The 27,979-nt window shown below is 41.3% G+C and overlaps 3 protein-coding genes across 6 annotated transcripts; all 3 read right to left on the bottom strand.

Moving 5' to 3' along the window:
• Positions 1-9,976: 9,976 nt before the first annotated feature.
• hyal1 (hyaluronidase 1) lies at positions 9,977-13,875 on the bottom strand. Of its 2 annotated transcripts, none has more exons than XM_053435567.1 (4): positions 13,752-13,875; positions 12,591-13,501; positions 12,394-12,483; positions 9,977-11,300 (listed from the first exon to the last, which is right to left on the bottom strand). In XM_053435567.1, the coding sequence occupies exons 2-4, from the start codon at positions 13,494-13,496 to the stop codon at positions 10,974-10,976; spliced, it is 1,323 nt and encodes a 440-aa protein (XP_053291542.1). In that variant the 5' UTR covers positions 13,497-13,501; positions 13,752-13,875; the 3' UTR covers positions 9,977-10,973. The 2 variants fall into 2 exon arrangements, with proteins under 2 accessions (XP_053291542.1, XP_053291543.1); XM_053435568.1 differs by having other exon boundaries at positions 12,591-13,498; positions 13,752-13,868.
• A 1,165-nt stretch (positions 13,876-15,040) lies between these two features.
• hyal2a (hyaluronidase 2a) lies at positions 15,041-20,184 on the bottom strand. 2 transcript variants are annotated; one of them, XM_053435566.1, is made up of 4 exons: positions 20,035-20,184; positions 17,632-18,604; positions 16,986-17,075; positions 15,041-16,156 (listed from the first exon to the last, which is right to left on the bottom strand). In XM_053435566.1, the coding sequence occupies exons 2-4, from the start codon at positions 18,559-18,561 to the stop codon at positions 15,764-15,766; spliced, it is 1,413 nt and encodes a 470-aa protein (XP_053291541.1). In that variant the 5' UTR covers positions 18,562-18,604; positions 20,035-20,184; the 3' UTR covers positions 15,041-15,763. The 2 variants fall into 2 exon arrangements, with proteins under 2 accessions (XP_053291541.1, XP_053291539.1); XM_053435564.1 differs by having other exon boundaries at positions 19,831-20,092.
• A 4,287-nt stretch (positions 20,185-24,471) lies between these two features.
• On the bottom strand, positions 24,472-27,919 carry tusc2a (tumor suppressor 2, mitochondrial calcium regulator a). Of its 2 annotated transcripts, XM_053447614.1 has the most exons (5): positions 27,745-27,919; positions 27,590-27,645; positions 26,831-27,070; positions 25,907-26,027; positions 24,472-25,164 (listed from the first exon to the last, which is right to left on the bottom strand). In XM_053447614.1, exons 3-5 carry the CDS (start codon positions 26,977-26,979, stop codon positions 25,099-25,101), a joined length of 336 nt encoding a protein of 111 aa, XP_053303589.1. In that variant the 5' UTR covers positions 26,980-27,070; positions 27,590-27,645; positions 27,745-27,919; the 3' UTR covers positions 24,472-25,098. The 2 variants fall into 2 exon arrangements, with proteins under 2 accessions (XP_053303589.1, XP_053303580.1); XM_053447605.1 differs by lacking the exon at positions 27,590-27,645.
• Positions 27,920-27,979: the final 60 nt, after the last annotated feature.

The following is a 27,979-nucleotide window of genomic DNA, read 5'->3' as shown; positions in this document are numbered from 1 at the left end:
ACATATTTTTCTGCCTGCTGTGATCATCATTCTCGGTTGTGATAGAAATTAAATAAAATTACAGATCTAGTGAATTTAAATGTGGTTTAATAAATGGGTAGCATTCTATTTATAAATGAGCCTGATCCTGTAAACATTAAGTGTCATAGTAGTTCAATCACTAAGACAAATCTGACACTGATCAAACATAAACCCAGCTCAAACATCCTGACATCTTTACGGATGCTTGGTTACATTTCGACCTTTCATTAGAACATTAAGTGAGTCAAGATCACCAGTTTTTTTCAGCATGAGAGAATCCTCTACCCTTTATCTAACGCTATCATTTCCACGCCACTCATACACTAAAAGATCAGGTGTCGTACCCAAAACCTGCGCTGCTATTCTGGGATGAGAAATCCCATCATTTTTTTTGCTCGAACAGTTTCACCTGGTAGTGAATAATTCCAATATAATCATCAGTAGGAAAGATAATGTGGGTTGTCAGATTGAGACATCAGTCTCTGTATTGATAACAAAAAATAAAAAAGAGCATCCAGGGATAACACTACCAAAGAAAGAAAATATCACAGGACAGCTGCTCGACATTCTTCTTTGGTGCTTTAGTTTGATGGTGAGGTGGTTACACAGCAGGGTGCCAGTGTCTGCATAAACCTGTTATTCAGTTACTCAACCGAGTGTCTTGCGGCTACACCTACACAAGCTCTCTGCTGCCAACGTGTATAAGTTGGCTCATTTCAGCCACACTCCCCTTTTTTGGCATAACGAGTGACTCATATCAAGCCACCATGGAAATCGCTCCCTGAATTGAAAAAGGCATGAAACATAAAAATCCTGGGTCTCGGTTTTTTCTATCCTGAAACCAACATGAGAAGTTCTAATAAAGTTTGAGCGACAGCATCAGCGGCCATGAAGGGACGGTGAGTTTGAAAGCTGGAGCGTAACGGTCACAGTTTGAAACAACAGTTTTCAAGCTGGTCGAGAGGAAACAGTCGATATCCAGAGCCGCCCTCTTTACATGGCAGTTGTCTTGGAAACAGGTGCAGACATTGAGGGTTTGGATCCTGAGGAAACCAGGAGTCGCTGTTCAGCTCCACAGCGGCAACACGTCGAGTGAACGTCACAGTGGAGGCACGATGCTGCGCTGAGGCAACGAGAGCTGCAATTCAGGAAAGCATGGGGGTGGAAGACCATTAAAAAAAACAGACTAACTCGTATGATTAATACAAAATATGTCTGGAAAGCATAACAGAAGAAGGAGAGGCTATCTGTTTTCGGAAAGAACATATTTTAAAACGGATAATTCACACGTTTCTGCGGTTAATGATTTTTATTAACACGTCTCTTGGAATTGAAGACGAAATGAACAGAAACTGGAATCATATAGAACCAAACTGATAAATTTCAACAGCCAAACATCTATATTTTATCTTTTCATTTATGTATTTACTTAATACACTGTTGTTTCTTTTATACTATATAAGAGAGAACAGTTATATCCCCATAGAAGAGGCAAAGCATTCAATAGAATAAAAGCAGACTTATGACCTCGCCCTGAAGAACAGAAAGAAATCAGGCACCTCTCAGCAGAAACACTGTTCACTACTGCCCCCTGCTGTGAACATGAACACTAACCCTCATGTGAGCACTTTCACCTGAGGTGGAGGAAGAACTTGAAAATCCTTGAATATCCTCAATAGTAACAATTATGTAATTAAGTGTAAGGTGAGTGTGGGGATTTCAAACTACTAGTAACTTGTTTGATTTGTGAAAGATCAACTACAGAAACATTAAAGAAACATAATGAAGAGACACGGCTTGTTTGAATAGAAGGGGACTGCTGGGCCGTGGTGGAGCTGTGGAACTGCTTCCTAGTTCTTATTATAAATGTTTTCATTGTCACTGCTCTTTAAGTTGTACGTACATTTTATGCTCAGGTCTGTATGTGTTCTGTGCTTCAACTGCTGCGAGATAAGTTTCTCCTCGGGGACATTCAAGTGAAAGCTGGAAGTGGGTCAGTGATAACATATCAGAACATTCATATAAAGCAAATTCATTATTTTTGCAATGCTGAGGAAACCACGTCCTCACCGTTTCTTATCAATGTGCCCGAGAAAATAGTTGGGATGGAAGAAGAACCTCCCTGCAGCAGACGTTGTTTTGAAATGCAGCACGGTTTATGTAACGCAGTTCTCCATTTATCTATCCAAGCTGACATCAAGGACACGGGCTGATCCCTGTGGTTTAAGCAAGGAGCTGCCGTTGTCAGTTCTATAACTCATGACCCGCAGTGACAGTTACACATGTCAGCACTTGTGCAAACAGATCTGCCTCTAATACACCACCGACCCAATCTGTCTTTCCTCCACGGCCTCCCTCTCACATTACAATCCTAACACCCACACACACAAAAAAGAGCAGATGAGACTTGTCAAATGGATTTAAATTTTTTTTTTTTGTATTACAATCCCATTAAGTGTCATGTTTCTTCACATCTTACATCCACTCCTCTCAACCACACAATGACCCGGCTCCTACTCTCCAGCCATGGCTGATTAATTGAGGGCAGGGAGATGCAGATACGACGGGACAGATCAGGCCCTTGATACTTTGCGGCGTGCCGTTGTGCTGGTGTTGCTGAACTATGGAGGCAATATAGCCGGTGGGCATGACTTGGATGGGGACCTTTCAAATCCAATCGCATCGCGTTGGGTCCCCGTCCCGGCCCGGCCCCGCTATCAGAGCAGATAACGTGCTCCAGTAAAGGTTACGACTCACCATGACATTTCTGCTGAGACTCAGTAATCTCTGATTCCTGTGGACTAATCTTCTATTCATACAAGTGCGTGTTTGTGTGCGTCTCCATGCTGGGCGAGGGTGTGCATGGGCGCTGTGCTTTGTTTATAATAAAAGGTAATGGAATAAAAAGAAACAGTAAATCAAAATATGAGGCACAGGCAGTAAGATAGTGAAACAGGAGTCATGAATTCCATTAAATCACATCCTCTCTCTCTGTGGATATTAGGTTCAGGTGAACAGAGAACTTTCCAGAGGCAGGAAATCCCTTCGTTGACTTTATTCAGACCCATGTAAACAAGTGAAATCAACTATGAAAGAAATATCTCTTCATCTTTTTGTCTCACATTTCTGTGAGACAGTTTCCCCCTGGAAATGGAGGACCTTGTTGAGCTCCCAAAACTCAAATAGAAAAAAAGGTGATAAGACGACAATCATTTCAGCACACCATAAATCAACAATTATTTGATGATGTTTTAAATGGTAAACTTATTATTGTACATTTTCATTTGAACTCTATTTTAGTTTCAGTCATAATAAGCCAATATGATAATTTCATGGCAATGGGACATAGTTCACTTTATTAAAGACTCAAATAAAACTCCAGAAGGTTTTATTTGCCAACTGCCTGTCACCTCAAAAGGGAGAAAAAAATCGGAGGCTGAGTTCCAGTTCATCTCAAAGGTGTTAGAGGTCAGAGCTCAGTGCAGGAAGTCAACTTCCACTGCACCGGTCTAAAGAAAGACATTTCTTTATTGACCTGGCTTTGTGTCATGGAGGAGGACAGTAAACCTGCCACACAGTCTGAAAGATCACTATTATTTACAGTCAGTACAGTTTTCAGGACACTTCCACCTCAGGACAGACAGGGTGTCATTGTGCAGTTACCAGGAGGCGTGTGGACAGATTGTGAAGCAGCTCAGAAAATGAGAAAAAAGAAGGAAGACATTATGATTTGGCAGAACTATATAAATTGAGTTTAAGAGGAGAAACACACGAATCAGATCTGCAGTATTTCACATTTAGTTTATTGACAAAATCAATAATAAACTACATTTGATAAGGATCAACAAAACAACAGCTAGCAAGTGAAGTCAGAACAGAGAATTCAAAGTGATGAATAAATGGTTTAAACATCTACCTTGTGTCACTCGAATTAGCTGCATAAATTAAAACATTTAAGAGGCCACACCTCCATGTCAACTATAACAAAAAAATAACTATACATTTGTTTTTAAAATATCCACCTCTATTACATATAATCGATATAATCTAACCTTGTTGTGCCTAATTCTGCACAGGTATGATGGGAAGCTGTCTGGAGAGATAGAGCCATCATCTGTTAATCTTGATGTTTATCATTAATATGCATCGTCTTGTCCTGATTGTTTGGAAATTCTGTTAAATTGTCCGTTACTTAGCAACTGCTTAATTAAACGGCGTGTTAGAGGGCTACAGGCAAATCAGGTTTTCAGTGACGTTGAATTAAACTAAGGCAGCAAACAAGGAAAGCTCCAGACAAAAGGCAGGTCAAAGTACATGGTGTATTCTGACTGTAGTCTAGAAGAGCACTACCTCTTTTCATCAGACAATTATCTCAGGTCTGCATGTAGCGGGATCTTATTCTTATCGATGGTTCAGTTCCCATATAGACAGAATCTATGGGACTGCCGCAAAGCAAAATAAATGTGAGCATCGTCTGCATAATCCTGTCAGTTGATGTTGCTACACATGCATGTGACAGTCATCATGTAAGTGCAGGCAAAATGAACCTCATCACTTCACTAAATAGATCAAGTCAACCTCAAGACAAACCCTGTTGTATCTGTGTCTGTCAGTGGTGACAAGGCTTCTACTCAACAGGCTCAAACCAACATGGGGGCCGGGAGCTCCCCTGCTCTGTAGGAGACGCCTCGAGAAGAATTCAGGCAGAAATGAATAAATAACAATGAAAATCATTATTGGGATTCTGCTTTAGATTAAATCTGGTATCCAATCGGCAATTCCCCTGCTGAGGTGACCACTTTGGAACCCCTTTGTTCCACAGCTCTCACAACAAAAGCACTATCTCCTCAGAGATCCACTTCATTACCCGGTCTAATATGGAGGAAAATGTGTATTCAAATGAGCCCAAGATCAAATCCAATAAAATGAATGAGAAAAATGCTGAAATGGATTATATGCTTACTGGAAAAAATCATATTTGAATTAATTACTAACTGAGAGGCCGTCGAGGTTGAAAAATGCTTATTCTCTTTCCATCTCCTTAGTTAGTTTCTCATTAGCTTGCATTTATTTGTTCTCATCATCCGTCGCTGCCCAACGTCGTCAGTGTGTGTCCATGAAAACCCAGAATAATTACATTTTATCAGTATCAACATGAAAACGACAAACACTGCGAGCAGCCGATTGGCCGTTGGTTGACGAAGAAGGCACATCGTGAGCTTTTGATTGGCTGCTAGTGGAGGACTGACTTTCTATTAGTGATTGATTAGGCAGTGTAATTTTCCACCTGGATGGCTCCTGGGTGCACACACTCATTGTGGGACTCTGGCAGGAGCAACCTTTGTATAGTAAGTGTATGAATGTGAGTTTGGTGAGGTGGAGGTGGGGCCTGAGCCCAGTGCTGCACTGTGCAGGAAGTCACATGTGACAGTGTGTCAGGTCACCTCTCATCAGGGGACATGCAGTTCAGGAACACACACATGCACATGTCATGCACGCAGACACAAATGATGTGATCTTTTTTTCTTTTGCCGTACACGCCTACTAGCTTTGCCTCTGCACTGATTTATTTCTGAATACACTGATCCCCTCACGCGATGAGTTTTTATGTGATGAGACAGTGCTCATTAATCAACAGAAACCACTGTAATCTTATATAATCACAAATATCTATGGATAACTCAGCTAAAACGCAACACGCTAAACAAGCCAGTAAACCATGATTAATATACATCATAAAATCCAACAATATGAAGCACTGAAGATACAATACAAAGCCACAAATACAGATGTGAACTTATATGTAAGATATAAGAGAATGATCTGATCTGGTTGTGTCTCATTCATTCAACAACTACCCTCAAAGTGGTGAGATTTCAGTTCTATCTCCATTTTTCTTCCATGTGTCCCATTAAAGGCCCATGTACTTTCAATTGGTTTGGTTTGAACTAGTCGAATTTGTTTTAATCTCTTTTATTAAAAAAATTCCTGTTCACCTTTAACAATCTGCACATAATTCTTTATATAGAACTGATTGTGCAGATGAGGAGGTGAATGTGGAATAAATATAATGCCAAGTAAAACAGGAAGTCATCTTGACTTCTACAATCAGGTGAGGATCCAAATGCAGATGAGGCCACATCCAATGAACAGTCAGGAAGCAGCTTCATCCAAACCTCAAAGGTCAAGAGCACGGTCCAAAAACAGAACTGGGTCAGTAACTCTTGGAGAAACAGTGACAGAGAACCTGACATGATGAACTGTCTGAGAACGAGGTGAAACAAAGTTAGACACACAGACAGGAAGTGAAGTGCTCTAAACCAAGACACACAGGTGAGTACAAAATAAAACAGGAACTAATAAATTAAAAGTGCAAACAAAGGGCCAACGACACAAATCCAAAAAACAGACACAAGGAAAATAACAAGGCTAAAGTTCATAAACGCAGCAAAAAGATCAACAAAGAATAATTCAAGGCACAGGTTCCACACATGGGCTGAATCAGGACAATGATTGAAATCCAAAATCCCCCACAAGTCCAAACAGACGAACTCAAACCTCCTGAAAGTCCTTAATATTACCCTATTATGTATTTTGACATTTAATTACTAGCACTTGTGCCAATTAGTGTGATTAGTGCTTGTAGGCAAATTAATTATTTTTGGACACAAACTGATTTCTTCTATTTCCAGTCTTTAAAGCTGATCAAATCAAATTTAACCAAAAACACTTTTTGGGGACATTTTTCCTGGGCCAAAGTTCTGCAGCAGCTGCAGTCAGTTCATTGTATAGCAAACAAGAAAAAACACTACACAAGGACATATCGTTGAAAACCCAGAATAATAATGCAGAATAAAAGTGAATTGAATATTGCACCTGCCCTAAAAACACTTAGAAATATAGTACTAAAATGTTTTAATGAAAAAAAGATGAAAATCTAAAACTGGCATTTGTTTTACACTGAAAGGCTCTGTAACGTCTACCTGAATGTGTGACGGGTCATCAAGGATCCTGTGAACTAGTGTGACCACAGAACCTCCGTAGATGGCCTTCATAGCTGTTTTTACCATGTTCTCGATTTTTGATTTTAACTGGAGTGTGAGAGTGCTGTTCCACGCTGCCTTTCCACATCTGATTTTTACTTTTTAGTGTGTAAAATATTGACATGACGTCAGTGTTACAACCGTCTATGTAGTAGCCCTAACCCACACAGAATGTCTACATGGGCACTCCATTTCAGATAGTAGTCCAGCTGTATGCCCAGATATGTAAAAGTGTCTTAAAGGTGGTTAATAGTGTGTGGATTTTGGTGACATCTAGTGCTGAAGGTGCATGATGCAGCTGAATACCCCTCAACTCACCCTTCCCTTCCAAACATGACAGAGAACCTGTGGAATCCTTCAGTTGTATAAAAACACAAAAGGTGTTTAGTTTGTCCCGTTTGGGCTACTGTAAAAAACATGGCCTCCATAGAAAGGACCCGCTCCCGATGTAAATATAAAATATTCAAATATAAAGGACCCATTCTAGGGTAAAGAAAACTACAATTCGTACAATTTAGATGAAACAAACGTGAAAACATCACTAGAACTATTTCATAGAACATTTCTGCGAACAGATCCCTTTCACCTAAATCTTACACACTGAACCTTTAGAGTTAAACTATAGTCTAACCAGCATCTTGGTATCAATCATGTTATTCATGCCTTTAAAGAGAGCAAGTGTATTTCTCTAAATGTGTTACTATTCCTATAAGTCACCTTTGGAAGGGGAGCATCCTGCATTTAAAGTTCCCGATCAATACAAACCACCTGTCGGTGCCGAATCCGCACATGGATCCTGTGTCGTGCATCAGATCTTTAAGAAACCTGATCAGAGAGTCAACTCGTCTGAAGGACACGGGCCCGGAGCGTGACGAAGCAAGTTATTAAACTGAGAGGGAGCGAGAGGATCTGCAGGCCGAGCAGCAGGGAGAGGCGAGACGTGACCATGGAGGGGTGACAGAGTGAGACGCCAAAATGAAGAAATGCAGAGATGAGAGGATAGAGCAACAGAGGGCCTGCCAGGACCTGACGGAGGAGGGCGGAGGAGAGGATGAGAGGAGGAGAGGAGACCACTTGGATCAGATCATGATCAGAATGACTTTCTACTCATGAAAGACAATTTTCCCATTTGAGGGATCATTTTAAAAATCCTCCTCTTAATGTGCGAAATTCTCCAAATAAAACCACATCAGAGGTTTCAAACTGTTGTAAAATGTAGTTTTCAAGGTTCATGGACTTAATTGACCAACACAGAAATACCAACTATAAAACTACATTCCGAATATATTGACTTTAACCTTCTGCCAAGGAGTTTTAAACCCTATCCATCTGTTTATTGGTTTGTTTGTGAATAAGATTATGCAAACGTTAATGGACAGGTTACAAGGAAACTTGGAGGCAAGAGGCCGCATGAGTCAGGGAACAACCCAGTCAATTCTGGTGGGGATTTGGTTTAGGGGACTATTGGCTTTGGCGGGTGTCATTTTAGTTTGAATTGTTGTTTACTTGCGTGTTTATAGGTTACGCATTAAACTACTCGATGGATTACAAGTAAACTTGGAAGGATTTAGTATTGGTCAGGAAAGAACCCATCAAGTTTGGTTGTGGATCTTGATCCAGGGTTTTCTTTAGTAGACATTCTCCCTGATTTCCCAGGGAATGATTAAAGGATCCTGATGAAACAAACTCAGGCTGATACGGACTGCTATCTATGAGTGGGTGAAATCTGGTGCAGCCTGATTGAATGTAAGTGGACTGCTGGGCCTTGGTGCAGGTTTGCTCTCTGACGAGTGTTTTTCTAGTTTTAAAAATTGTCCACACATTAACTTTAATAATCCCCAGTATATCTTAAAACAATGATCCGTTAATATTAACCCTCTTTTCCGTTCGGGCAGTGGGGGTTGATTTTTACGCTGCCGCGCTGAAAAACAACTATTATAATGACAAACAGTGTTGAATGTCAGTCACTATAAGACGCCTGTCGTGTTTATTTTTCCTGCCATTATCAGTAACTGCAGGTATATATTTATATTTATTATATACATTATGTTTGGTCCTTGGTCTCTGAATACTAATCAGTCTATTAGGTTGTTCTTGTTTAGAAAAACTGCACAATCAACCTAAAAAACAGATTAGTCTTTTAAAAAAGCGCAGGCTGCAGATATGTCTCCACAGCTTTGACAAAAAGCATCCGTGTCCTCTTCGTTTCCTCACATCCAGCCAATGATGATAAAGCCGGATATAGGAAACAGCGAGGTCTTGTGGAAGTCCCTTTTTCCAGCCCGCCAAAGCCTCTCGGGGACAAAGGGTGGAAATTACAATCAACAACAGCAGGCTATCAGATAAAACAGGACTGTACAAGCCACTTGAAAAATCTATCAAACGTCCCCCTGTGCTCTGTCAGGTTCTGAGTCATTGAGGGTTATTTCACAGCGGGGGAAGGCAGCTGCAGCAGAGGTGAAGTGTAAAGTTCTCTCAGTCAAATAAGGTTTTATAATCTGCACAAGTTTGAACACAAACACTCAGACTCTGATGTTACTGCCTTTCTTCAGGTTAGCTGTCTCACAGCACCACCTGCTGGACATAAACATACCAACAAACATTTGAAAGTAAAGCCTCACCAAGAAGAATTCAGATTCTTTACTTTGGTAAAAGCAGCGAAAAGGAACATCAAAATGTTCGATTACAAGCGAAGATTTTACTCACGTACAAAAGTTTTATCAGCTAAATATACTTAGAATGGCCTCTTAGAACAGTTTGTTTTATAACATTAGTTTATTGTTTTATACCTTTACCCTGATTTATGTTTGTAAGCAGGTTTTTACATGTATCTTGTCAAACTTTTTTCCAGATGGTTAAATATTTAGGGGAAAAAAAGTATTTTATTGGCAGATAAAATGTTGACTCCAAAGTAATTATAAATGTCAATTTTTATTTAATTCCAGCTAAAATCCCACAAACGTCTAAACAGCAGTACTTCAGGACTTACTTTTCACCATCGAATAATGGAAATATTCTTACCAAATTAATTGGGGTTTAAAAATGAGAAAAAAAATCTATGACTTTAGAATGACATGTATAATAATCAAATGAGAACGGCTACAAAAACAATACAAGGACATTTATAAATAAACAGTTCTCATAGCCGAATTCTTAGAGAGATCCGATCTACTGACAGTTTTATTAGGTCTGGTCATACATGGAATATTGATCATAACCAACTGTAACAGCATATTTATGTTTCTGTTCAGTCAGATCAACATGAAAACATCAACACTCCAGGTAACAGACAACAAAAGTAGGGTTGCAGGCAATCTATGATGATTTACTGTCTTATAACAAACAGTTCATTGGTAACAATGTTAATGAAAATAAAAATGTTAAGATGTCATCAGACCACATTTGAAGACATTTAAAAATACTTTAAATAATCATTTGTGTCTGAAATATTTTTCCACTCACACACGAGATAATTAGCGTCAACATCCTTGAATTACATCCACTAGATTCAAGCTTGGAGACACTTTCCCTTTTCAGCAGGTAAACTAGAAAACATGATTCCCTCTGTGAAACTCTGCACATACACGATTCTGTAGTGTGAAGATCAAACACACAAATACATTTACTGTAAGATAATTATTAGAGTGGAGAAGACTTAAAGTGGCTAAAGTAAAAAAAGAAAAAAACATGAATTAAAATTATCCTCCATTTAAACTATATGAAAGTCATTAATTAAGAAAACACATAGGTCAAAGATTGGGGACATTTAAATTGACAAGAGATGATATGCACTCGAGCAAAAAAAGACCTGTGGGCCTAACAAGCCCCAGTGGAACATTTTCACACTTTACTACATTTAATAGACCAGGGTTGTCTTTGTATTACCTAGGTTTCTCACAGGAAAGTCTCTCACCCCCGAGTCGGCTTGGAGCAGCTCTTACCTCCCCATCCCGGGAAACAGCTGCACTGAAACTCAGACGTCTTGAATGTGACCTTGTCGGCCCTCATCCGTCCCAAAACTTTGTATTGTCTCCTCCCGTCCAGCCCCTCATTAGACACCAGCTTCCACACAGCAGGGTCCAGGTGCAGGTAGGCCCTGGAGGCCGGGTTCCTCCTCTGACACCGGCCCTGAGACGAGCACAGCACCTGGCTGCACAGGGTGGCGGCTGCCGTCACATTCACCAGGTAAGGACCCAGCGTCTGATCGATGTAGAATTTGACAGCTTCACATGTGGCCTGACAACACAGAGGAAACAGAAGATAGTTTACACCTTTGTCATCATTTTATAGTGTATTTTTGTTAGGGGCTTGATGTTGTGCAGCCGAGTTTAGCTCATTCGTCTGTGCCAGATCTCCCCTGTTCTCAGACACCTCATTGAGACTAACTGTTTCCTCGGCTGACGTGTGCCTTCTGCTGTCAACATGTACGACAGTTTACCCACTTCCACATAATAAGGCCTTTGAAATGGAAACATGTTGCATTTTTAATTTCCAGTCAGTAGTGCGACACACAATCACACACACAGAAAGGCCTCCGTAAAAAGAAGAAGTGGTTTTAACTTTGCTTGCAGATCAGTGTATTTTTGACTCAAGTGAAGTCATGGAACATATGACTGTAGATTATTCACCAGTCAGCCAAAACATTTAAATCAGTTTTTACAGACGATAAGGAAATCATCACCGTTTTCATTGTGTTAATGTTTTTTCTTAAAAGAGATAAATGACCCTGAACACATAAAGTTCAAAATAACTTTTATTTTCCAAGTAAAAAATCTCAGTTTTTTTTAACAATAACAGAGCTAAATCTGTTAACTTTATCTTATCCCCCCCCCCCTTGTCTAAAGTTCTTATTCATGAGAAGCCAATCAATCCTTCCGGTTGTTCTCACACATATCACACTCTGGTAACAGTCAGATGTGAGCTGAAGTGTAATTTACACAATCACTCCTCCACTTCCATCCTCATTGCTGCTGCCCTCGTCTCCATCCGACATTTTCTTAGTTATTAACACTTGAGACATTAACGCACTTTCCCATCGTTCTAAAAACTGTTTCTTCTAATCAATGTTGTAAATATTGTGAATCTGTTGATGTGTTCAGCTGCACGCGCCATTAAATTTGACTGCTTGAATAAAACCTGCCGAAGTGGAGAAAGGTTGTGACACAAGCTTTAACAAACATTAAAAAAAATGTGGCTTTGTTATGATCGTTTCTGACGCCTTCACACTAATATGAATTGCATATGGTTAGAGATGAGAGATGAGAGAACAAAGACAGTAAACCAGTGACTGTGGCATTTATAAAAAGTGAATCATAGGTCTTTATTGTACCTTAGACTTGGAGAAGTTATTGTCGCCCCACAGGACCATCCCTGCAGACCCTAAAGCAGCGCTCTCACCGACGGTGTAGACCAGGTGCTCCTGCAGCAGGAATACAAAAATGAACTAATGAACCAGTGGATAGAAGACAATGGGGGGGGGAAAGAAGAACCCCTAAAGAGCATTGAGTTCAAACGACAGCTACTTGCCAGCGAGAGGAAATCTAGTGTGTACGTGTAGACGATGCGGGTGTAGGGGTACACGGGCGGTGCTGAGGGGGTCACCTGAGCCCCCACCCTCATGGCCTCCAGGATGCGGTGGTGCGTGTAGAGGAGCACTTCTTCGCTCTGGCTTCGCAGGTTGAGGCTGAGGTAGATGTCAGGATACAGAGCAGAGGAGCAGTTCCACAGCCACAGCAGCTGGTCGTTCCTCTTCATCGCTACAGCCGGACACTTCCCTGAGTAGATTATTTCGTTGCCCAAATAGTTGTAGCAGTCCGGGAAACCGTAGTAGCCCCACAACCCGTTTGGTCTTTCCTCTTGTCCCAGTTTCAGCGTTTCCTCCATGAACGCTCTCCCTGCTTGCTCAAACCTCAGCCGGGCCGCAGCCTTCACCTGCGCGGGGGTCCAGTCCGGATGCTCTGCCCTCACCAGCGCTATGGACGCATCCTGGTACACCAGCTTACTGTCCCAGTTTCTCTCCCACACCGGATTCCAGCTCTCCCAGTCCACCACAGCCAGACCCTGAAATCCCCTGTCTGGGATGTAGGTGCGGATGTCTTCAGAGGCCGCCCTGAGGTGTTCATCAAGACTGGCATTCTGCGGGACCCCGCCATTCACAGCCTTCCCTTGGCCGGAGTACCAGGGATACAGACCCAGCTTTTCCTTATAGAAGATGGTGATGTTGTCCCCCATGAAGGTTTGGTTCAGGTTCTGGGCGATGTCAAAGGTCCCCAGGTTGAGGTCCACGCCATACTTGGAGAGGCAGTTGTGAGTGGGGGCGTTCCACACGCTCAGGAAAGGCACCTGGGAGAAAGAGGATGTTTCCAGCCGCAGCCCTGAAACAAGGCCGAGCAGACTGCAGAGCAGCAGCAGTGGAGGAGGACAGGAACTCATCCCTGCTGAGAAAAGAGGACGAGAAGTGCTCAAACAAAGACGGGAGAGGTTATTGCAACATTGAACACTGCTGCCTTTGAGAGAATGTGAGTCAACTTTAGTCTGGACGGTCAAATTCCTGAGCAAATAAAGTCTCTTTCCATTTTCAGAAGTTTCACAAAGGCACCAAGAACTTCAGCTCGAGTTTAGAGATCCCATGTTTAGAGAATGAATAAGTGCTAAATGTATTAAAGACAAAATGACAAACTCACTTACCTGTTCAAACACCCGGCAAAGATTTTCAGCTTGTGTTTGTGTGTGTGTGTCAATCTGCAGTCACATGATCAGAATCACATGCAGGAAAAAGGGAAGAATAAATAAAGGAGTGGTCACAGGTTTTTTCCCCCAAACAACCAATGAGAGGAGACATGCAAATCATTTCCATGGAGCGTCCGTATTTAAAGCCACAGGGACGTGAGAGCCTGAATTATCCCTCACGCAGTTATCCTCTGGGTTCAATAAAACATGAGAGTATGTGAAAATAAACAGTTCACCAGGGTCACGTGGGAGATTTAACTCTGAATGGCGGTCAGGGGGGGAGGGGAGGCCATAATGAACTCTTCCACCTCCAGATTTAAATGAATGCCTGCTCAACTCCTAGAAGCAGTAAAAAATAACTCTTGGTTTAACAGCACCCTACAATTACATGGGGAGGGGGGGCAGCAGCCGACAAGATGTGTCCCTCCCTGAGGACGTGCTGGCTCTTGCTCCACTCAGAACCCAAATGAGACTTGTTTTCACCATCGAGCTTAATTCTAACCCCCGAAGAGGAAGTTATATTTGTATTTCTGTCTGTGCTTGTTTGTTTGATTTTCAGCAGGATTTACGCAAAAAAACACTTTACAGATTTCCAAGAAACTCAGGAGGAAGGATGTGGCATGTTGATCCATACAAAGTGTCAGATCTTGGACATTTGTTACCACTTCTTTCGAAAAATGAGAGATTGGATGTTTTTTGATATATTTTCAAATGTGGTTTCATAACAGGACTGTTGGCCCAGAGGGACGTTCTTCATTGCAAGCAACAGGGTCATAGCTGTATTATCAGAAAACCACTTGAAAATCTTTGTTTCTTTTTAATAATGAAAATATGATCCACAAACTATCCCAAAATCGGCTCTGGTTTCATCCTCCAAGTTATTGCCATGTTTTTGCCTGCCTTTGCCAAAACGTTCTAAACCCATGAGCAAGAAGCTTGTTGGGAGGTCAGGGAAAAATTTAATTGTGCTGCTGACTCAGATCAGAGGGCGGATCCAGGACTTGTTTTCACTTTCTTTAACATGTAAGATCAGTAGTTTTAGACATTTTCAGCAATTTCCCAGGGAATAAGTCTTGGATCTTGTCTTCGGCACAGATCCAAAATAAAAATCCAGATCTTCCAGGGGACTGTTTTAGTTATTACAGCAAGGAATACAACCATTGCTGTATTATCTGAGAACCATCTGTTAAACCTCTAATACTTAAAATGCAATCGTGATGCTTGTTTTTCAGAGAAATTACCCAATGAGTTTAACAATGAAGTTTATTTACTTTGAAAAAAAGGCAAATTTGAGAAAACAGCATGAAGACAGAGGTGATAATGTCAGTAAAACTGTGGAGCATAACAAAGTGTGAAAAATGTCTCTTAAGGTTTGTGCTTCTGAAATCAAATAGCTGCTTTTGAGCATCAATGGAGTCATGTAGTATTTTAAGAAAAAAAACTACTAGTAGTCATGTTTTGGACATAAAAATCTGAAAATATCATATAAAACACCTTAAAAAATACATTCAAATAAATAGTAACACTTTAATTGTCGCCATTAGAAAAAGTCATGAGAGAGGTCATGTTGAAAAAGTCAAGGCACTTCAAATCATATTGTGCTATCACCAGATGAAAGTGAATCAATTCCAATTTCACCACACAGCCGCCGACATCGTCGACTCATTCACCACATTTCCTCCGCAGACGTGCTCCCTATGAGAAACATGGAATTTGACACTTTGGGAAACAGTGACCGACAGGAAACCGAGAGCAAAATGTAAACAAGGTCATTTCCAGCGAGCCCTCTATTGTTTTTAAAAGATTAAAAGTTATAAACAAATGTAAATTTGCAATTTCCACAGTGTTTCTTATAAAGTTTCACTTTGTGTCATCCATATTTTTTACAGCATTTCCAAAAAAAGAATATGACACCCCTCCGCTCTGATATGTTGACACACACGATGCGGCTGTCTACTGTTTATGCTGCATTAACAGAGGAGCAGAGAAATAATCAGTAAGATCACACATTGCAGTGCTGATGCCTCGGTTGGAGCCGCCCCCCCTCTCTGGTGCAGGGGGTCCGTCTGGTGGCAGCCCTCCCCATGGTAGCCGCTGAAGCACTGGCACTGAAACTCGGTTTGGAACCTCGTCACCTCGGCTTCGCCAAGCTCACCCGTCACTGTCGGTTTGCCGCTCGGCCTGGTGATGCTGTGGGTGAGGGGGTTCAGGTGCAAGTAAACATCGCTGTCTGGGTTTTTGCGCAGGCAGCGGCCGTGTGAAGCACACAAGGTCTGGCTGCATAGCTCCGCTGCTGTGGAGACGTTGAGGAGGTATTGACTCAGCGGCCCTCGGAGATACGCCTCAAGGTCGGAACAGCTGGTCTGGAGAGGAAAGGAGAAGTCACTCAGCTAGGTCAACATTCACAGTTTAACTTATTCTCTTTCATACACAGCTGAGATGACTTAAGGAAGTTTAAAGGAAAGCTCCAAAACGTTTTGTGTAGTATTAAAGATATTATTCATTCATCCTTAATATTTCTAAAGGAGTCACACGTGCAACATGAGCCATAAACCTGTTGATTCAAAACAAAATGTCAGGAAAAAAAAAGGCTTTACTACATTTAAAGATTTAATTATAGAATAGAGTAGAATAAAATACAAAGTTTTTATTGTCGTTTTATTGTGAAATGACTGGTAGTGAATGCAACTCCTGGTTGGTGGATTAAAGTTAAAATAAAAGATTAAAAGAATTCATTACACAAAATATATGCATTCATATTATGCATAATATGAATAATGTCAATACTATACTGAATACTTCTACCCTGTAAAACAAATGGATACAATATTTACATTTTCATTGGAAATGACTAGTGTTGTTTCAAATGAAACATAAGAGTTTTATCTCCAATTAATATCGGTCTATCTTGTGCATTTTTGTTCACCAAAAGATTATATTTGTATTCATAGTTGGCGGATTTGAGGATTTCAAATTAAAATCCGCCCAAATGCGTAATTCATGTGACTACTGCAGCCTCTTTGAAGCTGAGCCCTGAGGAGTGAATTAGTTATCAACTGACTCCACACATGACCAACAAGAGCATCGGGTCGAAAACATTCCAGATGATGAAGTTTGTGTTCACATATGTGAATTGAGTCTGAGTGAGGTTAATTAGTTTGTTTGTTTTATGACTGGTGTGGTGGAGCTTACCTTGCTGCTTGCATAACCTGCATCTCCCCACAGGATGATTCCAGCTGCTCCCAGAGCCACGCTCTCCCCGATGGTGGAGACCAGGTCAGTCTGTAAAAGATGACACAGCATTTTAACCCCATCACACTTAACCTTTTACATTACTGACAGCAAAGGTCAAAACCAGATAAATGAGTATCATCGTAACAGGGTCAGATTGTTAGAGAGTCACATGCTACTGTGTGTGAAGGGCAGCATGTTTATTAACTCATAAGGAAACAGGGTATAGGGTGTAAGCAAGATTTTCATCTCGACCAACACCCATCCTGCCAACATCCTGCACACACGAGCGAGAGGTGCTGGGGTGTCTCTCCGCTCCAGGAAATGACTGTGGCTGTCGATAAAGAAAAGCTTGGCTATAGCTCCATGCAGCAGGCACTGATCAGAGAGGGGGGAGGGGGGGGAGCTGAAGGTTAGAGCCACACTGTGATTGAGAGTTAACCTTTGAACAATAAAAGTCCATATCAGAATTGTGCAGTATCATACATGACCATCACATCGGTCATTTTTAAAGTTCACGAGAATGATGGACAAGAAAAGGAAAACAGCTGATAAGGAAGAAAAAACAAATTCAGGACGGGCGGAATTTCTAAAGTCAGAGCGTCACCTCCGTCAGCTGCTCCAGAGAGTTGGTGTAGGTGGGCTGCGTGTACACAAAGACAGGACGCGCCAGCCCATCGCCTGATGAGGCCAAACGCATCCCCTCCCTCACTCTGTTCCGGACGAACTGACGTCCGGAGGAAGAGGAGCGCAGCACAGTGCCCATGTAGATGGATGGGAAGAGGGCGGTGCTCTCGGTCCACAGCCATTTCAGCTGCTCGTTGCGGGCCACCTCCACGTCAGGGCAGCGGCCGGTGTAGTTCTCCAGAGTGCGTCTGTAGTCGTGGTTGTAGCAGTCGGGGAACAGGTAGAACCCCCACAGCTGGTTGGGTCTCAGGTTCTTAGCTTGCTTCAACGTCTCCAGCATGAACTTCCTGGCAGACATTTCAAACTCCTGCTGGGCTACTTTTGTCACCTGCTCCGGAGGCCATGTTGGGTTCTTCTGGCGCACCATCTCACGAGAATTTCTGCGGTAAATGTCTTTGAGTTCCCAGTTGCGTATCCAGAGTGGGCGCCACTCCTCCCAGTCAATAACGGCCAGACCTTTGGCCCCTGGCTCACGTATGTACTTCTGCACACTATCTGGCATCTTCTCCAGGTGCTGCGTGAGACTGGCCATCTGTGGCAGCCCCCCGTTCACCGCCGTTTTATCTGGCTCGTAGTAGGGGTACAGGCCCAAGCGGTTCTTATAGAAGATGGTGAGGTTCTGTCGGACAAAGGCCTCATTGGGTGAAGCCACGATCTGGAACTGGTCCAACTGGAAATGAATGCCATGCCGTGGGGCACAGTCCTCAGTCGGGGCATTCCAGGCGAGGAGCAAAGGCTTTTGGGAATACAGCGGCCATTGCGTGGGTTTCAGTCCCAGAGCACAGAGGCTGTCCCACAGCAGGACAATAAGCAGCCGTACTTTCCAGTCACACAAAGTCCAGTACAACATGTCTTCTGATGTGGATCGACAGTAAGGACCGTCACTCTCTGCTCTATAATTCACACAGGAGAATGAAATGTTTTAGATTATTGTAATAATAACTAGAGTTCCTCAGCACATTCATTCATAAAGTCAGCATTTGAAAAAAAAAATTGACAATATCTACCTTCAGCAGTGGTAGAAGAATTGACTTCAAAAGTAAAATAACATTAACAGAGAGTAAAAATACTCTATTACGAATAAAAATCCCCCATTCAAACCTTGAGTACAAATATATTAGCATCAACATAGTATATGACAGGACAATATTTCCATTTGAAATATAAGTCTTATATGTATAAAGTAAAATAAAGTGGAAATACGCAGGTACAAGTACCTCAAAATTGTACTTGAGTACAATACTTGAGTAAATGTACTTAACTTTAGTAATGTAATAGCCTTACCTTGACCAAATGCAACACTTGCAGTGGATTCAATCAATGTGATGATTTGGTTATTTTTGTTCTGAAGGAAAGTTTTGAATGTAGTACTTGTAATTGAGTATTTCTACTCTGTGGTAACTAATCATCTTTAAAATGTTCAAATTCCTAATACTAATCATGCAATTCAAAGGCTAATTACACGATTTAAATCCTGTTTACACTTTATATACTAACTCTACTCTATTTACACTTTTTAGATTTCCTTGTGTTTGTATTGCATGTTTACTTTTTGTATTACTTTATTTGTTACTGTTGCCTTTGCTGCTGCAACCAAACACATTCCCCCGTTCAGGGACATATGAAGGATCATCGTATCTTATATTAACTGATCTTATCTTATCTTCCTGTCACTTTTACTCATGTAGACTATTGTTACACCACTGTCACTTATTAAACATACCATATTAAAAACCCCACTGGGAATTGTACTCAAATACAATTTTTGAGGTACTTGTGTACATGTACTTCAGTTTTTTTTCTTCACCAAACATATTCTAATCAATAAAGAAAGGTACAAACTACCTTCGAACATTTGCTGTACGATCGAATCAATGCTAAAAACACGTCCTGAGTAAATAAAGACCGAAACAATCTGAATCCTGATTTACATCCTCAAAAGTATTTCCCCCATAGTGAGTGAAGACCTGAACACGTGACATGTTCTGTTCCAGCTGCAGATCAAACTGTTCGAGTTCAACTAACCCGACTCAGAGAAACTGTCGTCGAGGTCAATGAATGAGTAAAAAGACGAGTGAAGTCCAGTAACAGTGAAATGACAGCAGCCTCCCCCTCTTACCTTCACTTCAAGGCTGAGGGAACCATTCCCAAAGAAAGAACACACACAGGAGCCCGTTTCTCCGGAGCTGCCTCACAACAACCAGGAGGAAACCAGCGGGAGCATTGTTTGAGGAGAAGGACGGAGACACAACGAGGAGGCTTTTCCCCTCCGAGTACTCTAGTCCCCGCACCGTCCTGCTGCCAGTGAAGAAAGTGAACTTACCCCCTGCGACGTTGTCATAGCCGGAGCCGAACCACTTTCAGGATGTTCCATTCACGCGGCGGGGGGGAAACAGAAGGGGGAGCGGCGAATCGGAGCGGACGTACCCACACCCCCGTCCGCGTGTGCGCTGTCCTGCAGCGACGTGTTGCTTCACCTCTAACCTTCTCGTGACCCCAGCCGAGGTTGTGATTTTACGTGTGTTTTTAAGTTGAACATTATAGAGATGCCCCCCCCCCCTCGGTACTGGTTACAGCCGCAGACTGGACGAGTCCGAGGAGTCCGAGGCATCCAGTGTCCAGATCCGAGTCAGTTCATGACAGGTCACAGCAGCCACATGGCTCCAGAGTCAGATCATACCACTAATGATCAGCCTTCTACATTACACTCACATGTCGGCTTATAAATAACTTTTTTCACATCTACAAACATGAACTGCAGGAAAAGAGCTGCTGTAAAAAATTACACAAACTTGATGCCTATCTTTGTATTGCCCATTTTGAAAACATCATAGAGTTTTATTTCAATTTTTAATTGTTTATAGTATTTCTATTTTTATTCATATTTCTAATTATTTTTTTACTCATTTTCCAAACGCACGGATGCCTCATTGTGCTGCTGTGTCAATTGCATGTATTATTCATGCGTTTCAATGGGAAATCCAACTGTTAATGGGTCAGTGTGTACGATTTAGGTGAAAGGGATATTTAAATTTATATTTTTTAATGTATTTTAATGTAAATATCTACAAATCTAGAGTAATTGACTGTGCAAACAAGCAATGAATCATCATGGTCCTTTAAGCATCTGCAAACCTGTTTCAAATGTGTTTTTGTAAAATATAAAAAATATTTACACAACAGACTCTTTGTATGGGTGTGATTTGATCAGCTTTCACTGAAAGGTAAAGTTAAAAACAATCTGTCATGGGATCCAGATTGTTATATAATAATCAGATTATAATTATAATAATCATATCGTGATTATAATCCGATTAGGATTTTAATACAAAATTCTGAATCCTAAAACAGACTTTTATGCTATGATTAGTCGGTGTTAACAGAGGACAAGGTTCTTTCAAGTTTATTGCTTCAAAATAGAAGGAAGATCGAATCCAAAACCACAAATACCGCATATCTCATCTAAGAAAGAAGTATTGTTCCAAATTTGGCAGATGTTATGTTGAAGTCATTTCCCATAATAAGAAAATGCATAAAAAAATTAAAAAATAACTTTATCCTGTTGCCAAAAACTCCTGGTGGACAATTCAAATCCAAAAACAATGTTTAGTTTAATGGGAGGGAAACAGGGAAAGTTCTCCTGAACTTTGAATAACATTGTACTTTTACCTCACTGTGTTTACATCATCTTCATTCTGTACTTTGTAGTCAATTATTCCTTCATTTCGCATGGAAAACACAAACTCATAAATTATGGGGCAGTGTTTTGATCATTCACAAATTGTTTAATGGGAACCAACATGGTTAACTATAATTAGTAGTGGAAGTAGATCAGATCTACTTAAGGTGGTAATAGTACCAATACCACACAAAAACTCGATCATAAGTGTAAGTCACAATTCTACTAAAGACAAAATTTGAAGAAGTATGATCCAAAAAAACACTCACACATAGTATCATAAACTAAAAAAGATCAAAAGATCACTAAAATGTACATAAATACACATCCCTAGAGTGAAATCCCTTTTCCAGGTCAAATGATGAATGCAGGTCTATTAGCTTTAATGACTTGTAGAGCTGCCACTTAAGTAACTGATCTTAATGTTTTTTTCCACTAATGCTCTGAGCACACTTCAGACGGTGGGTAAAAGGCATCTGGTACACAGATGTCACTGGTGCCCGAGGTGTGTGATGACAGCCACTGGCAACGGCTCGGTGAAGTAACCAAGTACCACATGCTGTCACATATCCAAGTACTGCAAATAGGACAGTGCAGAGCCAGGGCGAGGCATGAGGGATATCAGGGATGAGCGGGGAGGGGAGAGGCCACACACTCACTCACGCGTCATTAACCAATTAAAAAAAAAATTGTGATCAGACAGAGCAGTTTGGAAGAAAACCAGGAGTCCTTTGTTGGGTTTTTTGAAGAACGGCCTTTCTCTGAAATTTAGACTTTCCTCTTGCAGATACTCGGGAGCTGATGGATGTCCGAGCACATGACCGTTGGGGGGACGAGGTGGAAGTGAGGGCGTCGTCCCGTGTCAGAGTCCATTCCGCCGTTTGTTCTCTGAGCTTTTGCTGACTCACATCACCATGTCATCGGTCTCTCTCTCTCTTTCTCTCCCTGTTTGTTCGAGGAAATTGTGGAGCGTGAAACGACCCGTGTGAATGGAGCCTCCTCTCGGCTTTCCTTTAACCTCTTGCTCCTGAGCATTACATCAGCACCAGTCAGGGACCTTCAGGAAGCAAAAACAATGGCAGGGAAACTGCAAACACAGCCTTCCACTTTGACTATGCCGAGCACACACTTAAGAGGATTGCGACACATTTGGTAATTGTGTAAACTGGAAAACTGGGATGGTAATGTTTGAAGTTAATGTTTGAAATGTGAGAAGGGCGTCAATGTAACTTGAGGCCCCTTAAACTGGTTTATACAATTCACTGCTTCTCTTTTTAACCTAATCAGACGTTCATGTGCATTTATGTATTAATTAACATGGGACATTAAATCAAATCTCCTAGAAAACATATTTTTCATTCAGTTCTCTGTGGGGTTGAAAGTGACATAATTCGACTAAACTCGGATAAAATTGGCTAAAATAAGCACTTACTGTAAAACCTCTACAGTTCGTTAAATGACTCTCTTTGACTGTTTATAATTCAAAGCATGTTTGAGTTCTTTTTCGAGGCTGCTGATCATTTATAATGACTATCTCTCCCGACCACAGCCACATGGACAGCTCAACTACGGATACACACATTGTACCGATTAGGGATGACAACAGTTAAGCAGTGGCATATTCATGAAGTTCATAGGTTTGTACAAGAAAGAGAAACATCCTTCTAATGCAGGCCGGACTCACCAGCGAAACATCAGAGAGCAGTGGGGAGGAAACACATCAAAGTGACTGACCTCTGGCCCAAAGCACACCCAGCCACATTCCACACAATTACAGACACCAGAGAATGCCTGCAGAGGAAGCCCTACCCATTTATGTGCAGATCTGTACACACTGAAATATGTTTACGCTGTCATTAAAGTTGGATCCAGTGCCAGCAGGAAACACAAATATATCTGGCTACTATTGAATCTGTAGGGTTTTACATCAAACATCATGTTTAATCATCAGGTTTAATTGTGTCTTTTTTTAAAGTAACTGTTCAGGATTATCATTAAAGGTCAATCAGGGAATCTGTTACATTACATTACATTACGTTACACACGATATTCAACTCACAAAATCACTCAACTCATTAGTTCGTTCAGGTATGAATTTATGCTGCCCTCTAGAGGTTAAATACATTATACGTTGTTACTTTCAAAGTTAAAATAAGTTGTATTCCAAAACTACGTAACTCCGCAATAGCCCAATAGTCCCTTTATGAAACCAAATTTTAATTCACTGGTTCCTGATCTATGGTTTATTTGTTGTTGATTTTTTTACGAGATCGATCAGTTATTCCCTGATAAATTCAATGAAATGTTGAAAAACGCCCTTAAACAAAAGGGAAAAATAATTCCTGGATCCGCCCCCACTGATCCAGATCTGCACCAAAGTTTGATGACTTCTCCTCATCCCTCCACAAAACTTCATGGAAATCAGCTAGGTGCTTTTTGCGTAACCCTGCTTACAGACCAACAAACACATAAAAACATAACCTCCTTGTCCGAGGTAATAAAAGTCTTTAGATAAGCCAACATTTTCCCTGATCGTGATTCGCGAGACAAATCATGTTTTACTGGAACACAGCAGACTTAACAGCGAGCACTGAAGAGCGAAACTCAAGAAGGCAATTCAGAAAAGCTAAAAATAAAAACATGTCAGCTGTAATGCAAGTACAGTAGAGGCTGGCTGCATGTTTAAAAGTCAACACTCCATTGATTGAGCTAAAGTTATTGCACCATGTGTACAAGGACTTTTCATTTTAAAACTAAGATTAGCTGGTAAATAAATAGTTTGTGTGCAAACAATTACATGAGAACAATTATTATTTTCAGATTAGAGAAGATCTCGTTTGTTTAATATGTCTAAAAACCAAAAACAGGAGAATGTTGTCGTTTATATAAATCTTGACAGGAAAACAAACGTTTAGATTTCAAATGTTGTACCATTCCTTTGATGTGAAGCTTCTCATCAAATAAGTATGGGACCAAAAAGTCAGATGTCATGTGTAGTGTGTAGATACTGCTTCAGCCATAACCCACTGCTGATAAGACACAATGAGCTCCTTTGAGAAAAAAAAAGATATCTTGACTCCATTTATTCCGCTCAGTAAACCATTTATTCAAGTATTTCCAACTATGAAATCTGAAATTATTTACAGTACAATATGTTCACTAGTGCAGGTCTGAGCTCCAGTCACTGAAACAGACATGACAATGCAGAACATGTCCATATGTACAAGAAATTTCACAATCCTTCATTTTCCTACCCTGTAATCTCTCACATCAGCCTCTGACACACATTCACACAAACAAACCTAAGTGCACACATGTACACACACAAAGACACAAACAGAGTCTAACACTCTACGTATCACAGAAGGCATAAACTGTTAAAGCCTTTTCACATCGAGGATATTTTTCCCTGCAAAAAAACTCAAACAAGAGAATCACAACTCTGTTCGATGTATTCTCTAAGACTGCTTACATATCAGCTGGGTAGTGGAAACACAACCTGTACCGTCACTACTGTTGTGAATATCAAAAATTTGATTTTTTTGTGAACAGGGCACTCTGACCATCGCTGAATTCAAATGTATAACATTCTATTCATGATATCAATTTAACGTGACACTGGTTCCATTCTCGACCATCATGGGAACAACTGCTCCGAGATGAGTACCTGGGGCTGCGCCTCCTGTCAGATCGGTCCTGTGCAATGCTTCACACCTCACAGAGGATGACGGGGAAATCTGCATGAATACACGGGTGGTCGAGCTTCACAAGTCCCTGCAAAGAGAAGACAAACAATATCACCATGTCATCCTTAATGGAAATAGGACCAGGTATAAAACAATGAGAAGGAAGATCCTCAGTGAGGAAGTAATGTCGTGAATAAAGTCAAACCTAATCAGAAGCATTTTTTTGTAATTCCTAAATTAGGTCAAAATGCCAAGAATAAATTTAAAATTTAGAGAAAAAGTCAAACTAAATCAGAGGACATTATGCAAGCTGCCAGTTGTGTCATCTCTCCAAGACAGTTTCCCCTCCTGATCAGCTTTTTGCACAATATCTTCAAAGACTATCTGTTTATGTGCAGAAAGAGAAACATCCTTGTTACTAATTTCAACAACACAACAACAGAAGGCATTTTGTAGAGGCAGTCATATGAGCTATTAGTGCATTCACATGCCCCTCCGAAGGTCCAGTTGCCTGAGCTGTGAAGTCATTGTTCAAATGTGTTCATGTGCTCTGAAGTCAGGGTGTGTAAACATGGATGCTGTAAAGACCACGTGCTGGATTTATGTGTTTACAGCGTTTAGACAACACATGTTGACACCTCTTTCCAATATCTATATGATATGAGGAGAAATAAGAAGTGATCAGGTTTGACAGGCAGAAAAATAATTATCTTAAAAGTTTGGCTTAAATTTTGAAATGTCATGTTTATACAAAAAAGAAAAAGTCCTCCTAATTCTTTTCCTCATGCTTGGCCCTGATACTCGGCTGTATCGTTTTGACCCTAACAAACCTGAGGAATCAGATTCTTCTGGATCCTCTTCAACTTGGACTTCTTTCTGCCGTTTTTTGTCACCACTGTCTCTTCGTAGAATTCGTGGGCGAGGTCACCGTCCTCGTCGTAGTATAAAGAACTGCAAGAAGACAAAGAGGCTTATTCCATCTTTAAAAGGTTCAAACAAAACAAACTTTGCTTCGAGGGATCTCTAGGCGGAGAGTTGGTTTTAAGTGCAGAGGTTCTGAGATGTCCACCACAAAGTCATGCACCTCTCGTAAGCGTTCTCAAATTCAACATTGTTGTATTGATAGTGTGTGTCTGTGCTATTGAGGTTTTGGCATGTGGGCTCATCAACGTTTTATTTTGTCCAACATGGATAAATAAAGATAATGACTTGAGCTGTCCAGAAGAAATGATGACTTGCACTCTTCAATGTGTTTTCCTTACTTTTTCCAAAGAAAACTGCTGATAGCAAAGAAGTGTGTGGATTTTCCTGAGGAACTGGAACATTATCTCTAGAAACAGACAAGAGCTGCTGAGCAACATAAATTATATTTTCTTTGGGAAACCATGGTGGTCTCTAAAGTGCTGACAACGTAGGTCCATGCTTAGTGTCAGCTTGCGGACCTTCGTTGCGTCTCATTATCTCACTCCCCTCATTTATTTTGACAGCACATCAACATGGCCCCTTCAGCACAAGATATACAAATGGTGAACCAACGGCCTTCTGGACTAAGACTGGACTTTCGTACAATGCCCCCTAATATAGAGATGTTCACCTCCGTTGTATCTGTGTCTGAGGAATCTCTGAGACTAACGACTGAAAAGCACAACAGATAAAACCAAGGCTACGTGCATGGCTACACACCAGAACAAATACCCACGTCATGATTACTGTGATTCAGGGTGACTCATTCCCCAGTGGTGTGTGTGATTTACCTCCTCCGGGTAAAAACAAAGGGTGTTGCTTTTCTGGAACCTTTGAGCCGGGCCAGAGTCTGCTCGTTCCCATCCACAGCTGCCTCGCCTCCGGCTCCACTGCCTGAGAAAGGCCAGACACCTTTGGCTTTGGATCCACTGCCTCCCATTTTCAGAGATAAGGCATCGCTAGTCTCCACTTAAATGTTGTTCAATCTGGATGATGGCCAGACGCCCTCAGTCCCTCACTGAAGCCAGGATCTGGAAAAGTACAGAGAGAGAGAGAGAGAGAGAGAGAGAGAGAACACATCCTCAAAGATCAGCCTTGGTGTAAACACGATGATGGTGCTCGGTTGTAGGACTGCTGTCCACCGTAAAGCACCATCTTATTGACTGTTTACTGCTTGAATCGGAGGCTTTTTTGACGAACAGCAACAAATACGCTGTGTTTAATACACATGTAACCCCACTGTCGATGTGAGTGATGATAAATATCATGTAAACCCCTCGATACCGGGTCTGACCTGCTGACACCATGGCTCTCCGCTCGTTCCTCGGGCTCGCTGCGTTATGCTAACTGCACCGGAGGCTAGCTAGCTAACCGTAGCACCCTTCTACCGATTCCAAACGCAAGGCACCCAATTCATAACGTTCATTACATTTATACACATCAATCCTACGAATATATTGTTTTGTTTTAAGCCTCCCTCTCACTATCTTCGTGTTCAACAAAACGAGCGTCTCGTTAGCTTACTGTGGCTAATAACTCCATTATGGTACCTGCAGCTTTAGGTGAGTTAGCCCGTTAGCTTCTGCCAGCGACGCACTAGCTCGAGCTGCCTCCGAAACAAACACAGGATTATGATTATCATAATTATAGTTATTAATGTCCGACACGACCTATTTGAATAACAGACTCGTGGTCAATGTCCTACCGTCTCACAGCGTCATCTCCTGTCATGACTGTATCGCCACCAGCTACGAGAAGCTAGCGTTAGCTTGTTTTGGTCGCAGCGATCAGCTGATCTGACACCAGCTGAAGCCGCCCAGTTAAAACCCTGTGGTCATCTGAACCTGTGAGAGTCAATAGAGAGCTTATAAACACGAGCTCAACTGTACGTCTAAACATTTAAATTAAATACAGATATATGGGATATTATGTTAACTAAG

Source organism: Pleuronectes platessa, chromosome 2, assembly GCF_947347685.1.
Source record: "Pleuronectes platessa chromosome 2, fPlePla1.1, whole genome shotgun sequence".
NCBI lineage: Eukaryota > Metazoa > Chordata > Actinopteri > Pleuronectiformes > Pleuronectidae > Pleuronectes > Pleuronectes platessa.
The sequence above is the reverse complement of the archived record's forward strand: the minus strand, read 5'-3'. Positions and strand labels throughout refer to the sequence as shown.